General features: G+C 40.4%; 1 protein-coding gene across 6 annotated transcripts in view; it reads left to right on the forward strand.

The window, feature by feature from the left end:
* Window positions 1-10,196, forward strand: part of LOC133647861 (bromo adjacent homology domain-containing 1 protein) — a 73,013-nt gene extending 62,817 nt beyond the window's left edge. For all 6 annotated transcript variants that reach the window (XM_062043584.1, XM_062043586.1, XM_062043582.1 and 3 more), the window contains 5 exons: window positions 274-578; window positions 750-909; window positions 998-1,077; window positions 1,340-1,431; window positions 8,959-10,196. In XM_062043584.1, coding sequence (XP_061899568.1) covers window positions 274-578; window positions 750-909; window positions 998-1,077; window positions 1,340-1,431; window positions 8,959-9,148 — 827 coding nt within the window. In that variant the 3' untranslated portion in view covers window positions 9,149-10,196. The remainder of the gene's footprint in view (window positions 1-273; window positions 579-749; window positions 910-997; window positions 1,078-1,339; window positions 1,432-8,958) is intronic.
* The last annotated feature ends 884 nt before the right edge of the window (window positions 10,197-11,080 follow it).

Here is an 11,080-nt window from a genome sequence, read left to right on the forward strand (position 1 = left end):
CGCTAATTTGTTGCAAGCGTGAACATCTCTTAAGAGGTTTTGTATCGTATGATCTCCCAAATTGTATCTACTATAGCTCAGGGCTCAGATTCCGATCATGCCTGATAAGACTTTACACAGAAGCCTATCATAACAACAACGATGACAAGCCACCCACAACCTTTAGTTACTAGAGCCATTTTCTTAAGGCGTTCTTCGGATAGTCACGCTGTTGGCTGCTAGTCTCAAAAGTTACTTCTTTCAGGTGTGACATTGTCGCTTTCTTCTTTCCAGAGACTTTCTCCTCCTCTCAGGGTGACCACAGTCCCTCTCTTCTGGTCCCCCCGCCTATCTCCAGCTGCCCTTTATCCAGCGTGCCCACTTCCACCCAGACGAATCCTCACCTGCTGACTCCGCTGTTGGGCCAGGAGCAGCAGCCCCGGGCCAGGCTAAAAGCAGCCACAGACCGCCCGCAAGGCACGAAGGCCTCCTCAGACAGTGTCCCCCCTACACTCCAGCAAAAGAAAGTGGTCCGCAGACGTGCCACCAACGGCTGGCGGTCTGTTGGAATCCCTGCAGAGAAGGACATTTTCATCGTGGTGAGTGCTGAAGATGAGAGATTACAGAGCGGCGGGGTCATCTCTCTGAGGGTAGATTTATTCTCAAGGCTCCTTGCCAGAAAAAAAAAATTATCTCCTGGGGCGAGCACAGATAATTGTGTGACGGTTTTCTTTTGGCTGTGTATAAGGAGGACTCTATTTGTGTGTCAGGGGGAAGATGAGACAGCGCTCCGGCTGTGCTACGAAGGAGTCGAGAGGGATGGCGAAGTGATACGCGTTAGAGACACGGTGCTGCTGCGATCGGGCCCAAGGAAGAAATCCCTGCCGTATGTGGCCAAGATATCAGCGCTGTGGGAGGATCCCAAAACAGGTACAGTACATGAGGACAAGACAGCATGATTGATGGATGCAGGGTCAAGGCTGGTGGCGCTCATTCGTGTGTTTATGCGCCGCTTCAGGGGAGCTGATGATGAGTCTTTTCTGGTACTACCGACCTGAGCACACCCAGGGAGGCCGAGATCCCAGCATGCACTGTGAGGTGAGATTATTTATTACTACAACAAATCTACACCCACAACATCAGCGATGCCACAAACAGCTCTCCGTTCTAAATCTACAGTATGCGTCTGTGATGGTTCTCTCCTGCCAAGCGCGTTATTATTATCTGGTTGCCTGCAGACAACTGCACTGATGTTATCTGTCACACAAACACAACAAGATGGCTGCTCTCCTCTCATGGTCACAAGTAGTGCTCTCTGCTTTCTTGTCCTAAAATTATATGAGGTCTTTGTCGTTTTTAGAACGAGATCTTTGCCTCTCGACATCAGGACGAGAACAGCGTGGCCTGCATAGAAGACAGATGCTACGTCCTGCCTCTAGCCCAGTATTGTCGGTGAGTGACACTTGACAAAAGTATTCAAGTATTAGTAGACATGCCTCAAGAAATAGAACTTCTTGATTACTTAATTATTTACCCTGGTAATACATTTTGGATAATTGTAAGGAAAGTCACTGTCACATGTTCTTTTCACTTCCCCAAAGTGTAGGGATATTTTTCTACAGTGCATCCAGAAAGTATTTACAACGCTTTACTTTTTCCACAATTTATGTTACAGCCTTATTCCAAAATGGAATCAATTAATTTTTGTCCTCAAAATTCAATACCCCGCAATAACAATATGAATGGTTTTTTTTTAATATGTAAATTTACTAAAAAAAAAAAAAGTCATGTGTACATAAGTATTCACAGTCTTTGCTCAATACTTTGTTGATGCACCATTGTCAGCAATTACAGCCTCAAGTCTTTTTGAATACGATGCCACAAGCTTCGCACACCTATCTTTGGGGAGTTTCGCCCATTCTTCTTTGCAGCACCATTCAATCTCCATCAGGTTGGGTGGGAAGATTTGGTTTTCATTCAGGATGTCGCTGTACATTGCTACATTCATCTTAGTCCCGTCAGGGAGATGACCAAGAACCCAATGGTCACTCTGTCAGACCTACAGCAGTCCTCTGTGGAGAGAGAAGAACCTTCCAGCAGGACAACCATTTTTGCAGCAATCCACCAATCAGACCTGTAAGGTATAGTGTCCAGACGGAAGCCATTCCTTTGTAAAAGTTTGCCAAAATGCACCTGAAAGACTCTCAGATCATGAGAAGGACAAATATAGAACTGTTTGGCATGAATGACAGACGTCATGTTTGAAGGAAACCAGGCACCACTCATCACCAGGCCATTACCATTCCTAAAGTGAAGCATGGTGGTGGCAGCATCATGCTGTGGGGATGTTTTTCAGCAGCAGGAACAGGGAAAGTAGTCAGGATAGAGGGAAAGATGAATGCAGCAATGTACAGAGACATCCTGGATGAAAACCAATACTGTCCATCCAACCTGATGGAGCTTGAGAGGTGCTGCAAAAAGTAATGGGTAAAACTGCCCAAAGATACCGGTAGATGTGCCAAGCTTGTGGCATAGTATTCCAAAAGACTTGAGGCTGTAATTGCTGCCAAAGGTGCATCAACAAAGTATTGGCTGTTAATACTTACACGTGATTGTATTTTTCTTATATTTATTACATTTGCTAAATTAAAAAAAAACATTTTCACATTGTCATTATGGAGTATTTTCTGTAGGAATTTGAGGACAAAAAATACTATTCCATTTTTGAATAATGCTTTAACATAACAAAATGTGGAAAAAGTGAAGCGCTGTGAATACTTTTCAGAAGCACTGTATGTATTGGTGCATAAAACTCAGTTATTTATTTGTCAGGGATAGTGCATAATAAAAATACTAAAAATATTATTACTACAGCCATCAATGCATTTTCTACCGCTTGTCCCTCTCTGGGTTGCGGGGGGCTGTAGGCTATCCCAGCTGCACTCGTGTTGACAAGGCGCCACCTCATCGCAGGGCCAACACAGATAATCAGACAAGCATTCACACTCGCATTCACACACTCGGGACAAGATGAGACCAAACCAATTATAGCGCGCTGTTTAGTATTGTGGCCACTGATTGGCTCAGCGATGAGACCAAACCAATTATAGCGCGCTGTTTAGTATTGTGGCCACTGATTGGCTCAGCCTCAAGCAGCATTATTATATTAGATTAAAGGACTGTAAAGGTGACTATGTGGGTGTTATTTCATGTTTAAAGGGCTCTAACAATGTATAACATATTTGGAAGGTTGTAAAGACTTTTTTGATGCAATAAAAATATTTTATTTATGAATATTTCCCACTTAGGGTAACTTAATTTACCATGGTCAGGCCTGCAACCAATTAACTGCAACAAACACGGATTTAATAATAATAATATTAATAATAATAGATTTGATTTGTATTGCACTTTACATTTGAATAACAAGTCTCAAAGTGCTACAGAGTAAAAACATAAAAGCATTAAATTAAGGCAGTAAAAAAACTCTATTAAAAAGTGCTATATATATATATTATATATATGCAGTATATATACAGTATATATATATATATATATATATATATATATATATATATATATATATATATATATATATATATATATATATATATATATATATATATATATTAGATGATGGATCTTTATTGTCATTGCACAAGTACAATTAAATTTTGTTTTCAGCACAAACCCTGTCAAGATTAGACAAACAAACAGTGTAAAGGGTTACAAAACAAGAACGCTGATGGGTCGCCACAAGGTGCCCCGTAAAAGATGGGAAAAAGGTAGACGCTGGGGGAGGATGAGTAATAAAATAATACAATCTAGACTGGGCTTCTAAGATAGCCCAGTCAGGAGTGGGAAAAAAAACTCTATAGCAAAGCACATATACATATTACAACATACAACTCAAGACTTGCAACAGAGGGGAGGGAGTGGGGGCTACGGATGATGGCTGCTGCAATTCAAGCGCTACCCAGCGCTACCCTAAGGGATTCAAGGGTCAAAGACGTGGGATGGGGTGTAGGGTATGTGTGTGTGGCGTATATTTTTGTGGATGCATGTGTGTGTGGATGCATGTGTGTGTGTAACCCTGCGGCGTGTCTCTAACCCTGCGGCGTGTCACTGTTCCGCGACCTTGGTGTTCTTGCAGCCGCCAGTCAGTCCAAAGTCAACAACAACAGGTGTATGTCCATGAGAGACAAGAAGGAAGTTTGTTGTGTCTTCGCTGCACTGTCCTCCAGGAGAGTCTCAAAGCCAGGGAAACAATCCAAATTAGAATGATTTGTTTGTGCGAACGAAAATAAAATTAACAATTAAAACTCTTAATTGTCTATTACTGGTCCTCAAATTCATCCTGCAGGGCAGACGGTCAGATGTTATCCAAATCACAAAGTGTCCACAGTTCTGCCCGCATCTTCCAATCATTTGTGGCAGCATTAAGGTACTTTGAAGGCTGACAAACCAGAGCAACGCTTACTCCAATCAGCAGATGTCCTGTTGTCATACTTCCGAATAGGGATTCAACGTCCTCGACTCAAAGGGTCGCCAGGCACTTGGCACTCATTGTTCTACCAAGAGTCCGTCCTGTGTCCAGCAACAACTGCTCCGTCAAGACAAGCAGGTTTCCCCAAACCCAAGATCTTGTCAATTTCGTTGGGAGGCCACTTAATTAATTCCATTGTTTAGATTTGGAGAGCAGTGTAAAAAGAGGCAACAATAAAGTTAAGACAATACAAGACAAAGAAGCAAGCAGGAGAGATAATGGAGAGGAAAGGGGAGCGTCTGCCCTCGATGAGTGCCAGAGAGAAAAAGGGAAAAAAATAATAATATATGTATATACACCGGTATATATATATATATATATATATATATATATATATATATATATATATATATATATATATATATATATATATATATATATATATATATATATATATATATATATATATATATATATATATAGTTAATAACACTGGATATTAAGAGTATGTGAAAGTTTCACTCCTACCTTGTTTACTTCCTCCTTACAGTTTTGTAATCAATCAGAAATATCAGGCAGTTAAAATGTGCCAAACATGGAAAGGTGTGGTGAGTGTTTTGCATTTTTCCCATCTTGCTTTGTAATGGATTTAAATGGGTGTAATTTTAGATGTTTTATGGTGCATGGGAATTTTTTATAATATCCAAAAAGTTGAGTGAGCAGGTTGTGTTATGTGTGACCATGTCTATTGACATTTTGTGTTGGTTGGATTTCCTTTTTTTTTGCACCATGACTAGGGAAGGTGGTTTGCATTGGGTCATATCAGTAAATGCATGTAGAGCATGATTTAAGGACATTGACCTGACTTACTCACAAAATGCAAGCAACAAAGGCAGCCTTTTAAAATGAATGCAATCTCCCTGCGGGTAAGATTCCTTATTTTAACTCATGACATTTTGTGGCCCAAACTGAAGACACTGGTGGGCCGCACTTGGCCCGTGGGCCTTAGTTTGGACACCCCAGCTCTAAACAGAAAGATAAACATCCCATCAATCGACATCCAAGTGAGAGCAGACATTGTACAGTCCGTGATTGATTTATTATGTTTGTAGTTGTATTTCTTGTTCAGCACTAAACAATAGCGCTACTTGCTGGATCTGCTTATCACCCAGCATCAAAAACTTGAAGGTTATTCTCCTACCAAGAATCCAAGGTTCAGGATCATCATTTGTCCAGTAGTCTTTGTTGGCTTTCATGAAGTCTGTCATGATTACTAATAATTGTTGGTGTAGGAAATGGCCAACGTTGTGATGCGTTTGTGAAATTATGCGCTGCCGTATGCTTAAAATGAGCAAAATACATAAATATCACATTTAATTATGAATGCGTCTATAACTACATTACATATTTACTCAAAGCATGTTGATGGAGGTTTTTGAAGGTTTTTTAGAGGGCTTAAAAGGCGGAATAGACCAAATCCCATTACCTCCGTTGTTAGCTAAATTTTGCTAGCGTTTTTACGAGTTACAATTCATTAAAAAATAAAATAAAAGCATATGTGTTCTTGTCTCATCACATAAGGATTGTTTGTAAATAATAGACACAAATCCAAAAAAAAGTGCAAAGGGAAAATGCACTTTTTTGGGAGTTTTATGTCATTGTTTTATGAGTTAGAATGCATTACAAAAATTACATCTGTCTTCTTGTCTTACATAATTGTGAATGATAGGCAACATTAAAAAAAAAAAGTGCAGTTCCCCTTTCAGTGTGTGTGTGTCTGTATTACTTAACAGAATGTCTTATATTTATTACAGCATGGTATGTCTTATTTTCTGTTATGTCTACTATATTGGGTAAAATAAGTGTAAAAGTGATTATAGGAGTGTTATATAACATGTCTTGAGGTAAATCAGTAATGTTAATAAAACATATTTAGAAGGTCGCAAACAGTTTTTTTATGTTTTAACTATGAAAATATTCTATTTAAAGGCCTACTGAAACCCACTACTACCGACCACGCAGTCTGATAGTTTATATATCAATGATGAAATCTTAACATTATAACACATGCCAATACGGCCGGGTTAACTTATAAAGTGACATTTTAAATTTGCAGCTAAACTTCCGGTTCGAAACGCCTCTGAGGATGACGTATGCGTGTGACGTAGCCCGGCGAACACGGGTATGCCTTCCCCATTGAAGCCGATACGAAAAAGCTCTGTTTTCATTTCATAATTCCACAGTATTCTGGACATCTGTGTTCGTGAATCTGTTTCAATCATGTTCATTGCATTATGGAGAAGGAAGCCGAGCAAGCAAAGAAGAAAGTTGTCGGTGCGAAATGGACGTATTTTTCGAACGTAGTCAGCCACAACAGTACACAGCCGGCGCTTCTTTGTTTACATTCCCGAAAGATGCAGTCAAGATGGAAGAACTCGGATAACAGAGACTCTAACCAGGAGGACTTTTGATTTGGATACACAGACGCCTGTAGAGAACTGGGACAACACAGACTCTTACCAGGATTACTTTGATTTGGATGACAAAGACGCAGACGTGCTACTGTGAGTATGCAGCTTTGGCTTTTTTTTGCGTATGTACGTAACTTTTTTTAAATATATAAGCTTTATGAACCTTGGGTTAGGTGAATGGTCTTTTGGGCTGAGTGATTGTGTGTGTTGATCAGGTGTTTGAATTGTATTGGCGTGTTCTATGGAGCTAGGAGCTAGCAGAGGAGCTAGGAGCTAGCATAACACGTACCGTACCGTACGTGCGCGTCACGTACGTAACTTTTTAAAAATATATAAGCTTTATGAACCTTGGGTTAGGTGAACGGTCTTTTGGGCTGAGTGATTGTGTGTGTTGATCAGGTGTTTGAATTGTATTGGCGTGTTCTATGGAGCTAGGAGCTAGCAGAGGAGCTAGGAGCTAGCATAACACGTACCGTACCGTACGTGCGCGTCACGTACGTAACTTTTTAAAAATATATAAGCTTTATGAACCTTGGGTTAGGTGAACGGTCTTTTGGGCTGAGTGATTGTGTGTGTTGATCAGGTGTTTGAATTGTATTGGCGTGTTCTATGGAGCTAGGAGCTAGCAGAGGAGCTAGGAGCTAGCATAACAAACACGCAGGTGTTATTATGCAGGATTAATTTGTGGCATATTAAATATAAGCCTGGTTGTGTTGTGGCTAATAGAGTATATATATGTCTTGTGTTTATTTACTGTTGTAGTCATTCCCAGCTGAATATCAGGTACCGTGAGTATGCAGCCTTGGCTGCTAAACATTCGATAACTTGACCGTATGTGCGCGTCACGTACGTAACTTTTTAAAAATATATAAGCTTTATGAACCTTGGGTTAGGTAAACGGTCTTTTGGGCTGAGTGATTGTGTGTGTTGATCAGGTGTTTGAATTGTATTGGCGTGTTCTATGGAGCTAGGAGCTAGCAGAGGAGCTAGGAGCTAGCATAACAAACACGCAGGTGTTTTTATGCAGGATTCATTTGTGGCATATTAAATATAAGCCTGGTTGTGTTGTGGCTAATAGAGTATATATATGTCTTGTGTTTATTTACTGTTGTAGTCATTCCCAGCTGAATATCAGGTCACCCCCGGCTCTCACAGCATCTTCCCTATCTGAATAGCTTCAACTCCCCACTAGTCCTTCACTTGCACTTTACTCATCCACAAATCTTTCATCCTCGCTCAAATTAATGGGGACATTGTCGCTTTCTCGGTCCGAATCTCTCTCACTTCATGCGGCCATCATTGTAAACAATAGGGAACTTTGCGTATATGTTCAACTGACTACGTCACGCTACTTCCGGTAGGTGCAAGCCTTTTTTTTATCAGATACCAAAAGTTGCAATCTTTATCGTCGTTGTTCTATACTAAATCCTTTCAGCAAAAATATGGCAATATCGCGAAATGATCAAGTATGACACATAGAATAGATCTGCTATCCCCGTTTAAATAAAAAAAATTCATTTCAGTAGGCCTTTAAATACGTTGCAGAAATTCACTTATAACGAACAGGTCTGGAACCAATTAACCGCACGAAACGAGGAACCATTGTATCTAAGCAAATTGCAGAAGTTTGCAAATGTTACATATTTGTCCTTCAAACACATGAAGTGCTCATTATGTTTTATCAAAATATAATAGGAACATGCAAAAATATTCTTTAAACACCCAAAAGGTACAAAGCAATTAAGTCAAATATTTTTTTAACAAAACTACAATAAGAACCAGTGTCCTCTGCAGTGGACATTTGTGTTTTGTGTATTTAAATGTGTAACCCTGACAAAATAAAATAGACCATAATCAAATGTCCACTGCAGAGGATGCTGGTTCTCATTTCAAATGTAAACATTTTGCAATTGAATCACTGCTCTGCATTACATATAAAATTGCCCCTCATGAGCATTATGTCCACTATACCTGTATATAACTTTTGTCCACACATCATAACTGAGCATTGTGTGTTTTTAGATATTGTGCCTTGATAAAGCAGCGTTCTGATGGCGCCCTGCCCGGCCGCCCCAGCACGGTTCCCCCGTGCCCGGACTTCGCCCCACCCTCCCACCGCTGTGTGCCCGCCGACGTAGACCCGGAGCTGGTGTACTTGTGCCGCCATGTCTACGACTTCCGCTACGGACGCATCCTCAAGAACCTGCAGTAGGATTTGCCATGAATTATTCATCATCTTCATCCAGTCACCCTGCAGCTGACGTAAGGTTTTAGAGAAAGTGACGCACAGAGCCCTTTACTGTAACTTATGAAGATGTTACAATGAAATACTTTTTTCACGCCGCCGTCTGATATGATTTGTCAGCGCCCTGATCTGATCGCTGGCATTTTTCCCCCAAAAGCATCTTAGCACTCCAACCATGTTTGTAAGCCACTGGCTCAGGGGGTTCTGGAGGTTCTTCCAGGGGTGGAACACTAGACCTCGGCTGTATCCAAGCAGCTAATGGACAGTTTGGGCAAGCTTGCTTGTGTGGGAGAGCGAGTGTTTTCAGTGTGGATAAATGTGGGAATATGTTCTGTTTATCTTTTGTTCCCTCTCAATGCTTTCAGGCAATCAAACCAAACAAAACAGTTTTTTTGTTTTTTTTAGAGCTAGAGGATCTCTCGGCTCATCCTCTGTGCCGCTCACTTTCCTATCTCTTTCTCAACAACGCTCTGCACAATCTAAAAGAAAACATGTTTGACAGACCAAAGTCGCCCCAAATGTACCTTTTGTTAGCTACTAGCCCACTTTATAAGGGCTCCAGTAGGGAGTTTGCTTATGAATCAATTGAACTGATCAACCACAACTATACGTCCTTATCAGTCCCTCCAGGATTTTGCTCGCTTTTTTTAGTGATTGTTGCTGCCTAAAAAGCCTGAGTTCACAGAAGCTTTTCCCGAAAGTGTCGCAGTGGCTACATTTTCTTAACTCAATACATTTTTGTGATTTTAGGAATGTGTTACCAATGTTTTAGGTGTTCCATGTAACACTGTACTGTTGACTGATAAAAACTAATCATAGTAATAATGAATACCGTATTTTTCGGACTATAAGTCGCCGTTTTTTTCATAGTTTGGCCGGGGGTGCGACTTATACTCAGGAGCGACTTATGTGTGAAATTATTAACACATTACCGTAAAATATCAAATAATATTATTTAGCTCATTCACGTAAGAGACTAAACATATAAGATTTCATCGGCTTTAGCGATTAGGAGTGACAGATTGTTTGGTAAACATATAGCATGTTCTATATGTTATAGTTATTTGAATGACTCTTACCATAATATGTTACGTTAACATACCAGGCACGTTCTCAGTTGGTTATTTATGCGTCATATAACGTACACTTATTCAGTCTGTTGTTCACTATTCTTTATTTATTTTAAATTGCCTTTCAAATGTCTATTCTTGGTGTTGGGTTTTATCAAATAAATTTCCCCAAAAAATGCGACTTATACTCCAGTGCGACTTATATGTTTTTTTCCTTCTTTGTTATGCATTTTCGGTAGGTGCGACTTATGCTCCGGTGCGACTTATACTCCGAAAAATACGGTAATAATTACAGAAAGAAACACCACAAAAGGCTTCCTTAATGTCTGCTGTCTGCTCTGTCATCCACAAGTTGCAGACATTCTCCGTGTTTATTTTACGCTTGAAAATGTTTGTCCATCTTGAACATTCATTTATGTTCTAACTAGGGATGTAACGGTATCAAATATTATCACGATATTAAGGCCACGGTACGATATTATTGCGGGATATGTCCAAAAAAAGCTTGGTAAAAATGCCATGTGTCAGGAATGTTTCCATGCATCCATTAATTTTCTACCGCTTGTCCCTTTCGGGCTCGCGGCGGGGTGCTGAAGCCTATCTCAGCTGCATTCGGGCGGAAGGCGGGGTACACCCTGGACAAGTCACCACCTCATCACAGGGCCAACACAGATAGACAGACAACATTCACACTCACATTCACACACTAGGGCCAATTTAGTGTTGCCAATCAACCTATCCCCAGGTGCATGTCTTTGGAGGTGGGAGGAAGCCAGAGTAGATAAAGTAATTGAACACAAACCTAATGTTAAAACGTTCTAAGATGGGA

The sequence above is a fragment of the Entelurus aequoreus genome, linkage group LG04 (assembly GCF_033978785.1).
Source record: "Entelurus aequoreus isolate RoL-2023_Sb linkage group LG04, RoL_Eaeq_v1.1, whole genome shotgun sequence".
Classification (NCBI taxonomy): domain Eukaryota; kingdom Metazoa; phylum Chordata; class Actinopteri; order Syngnathiformes; family Syngnathidae; genus Entelurus; species Entelurus aequoreus.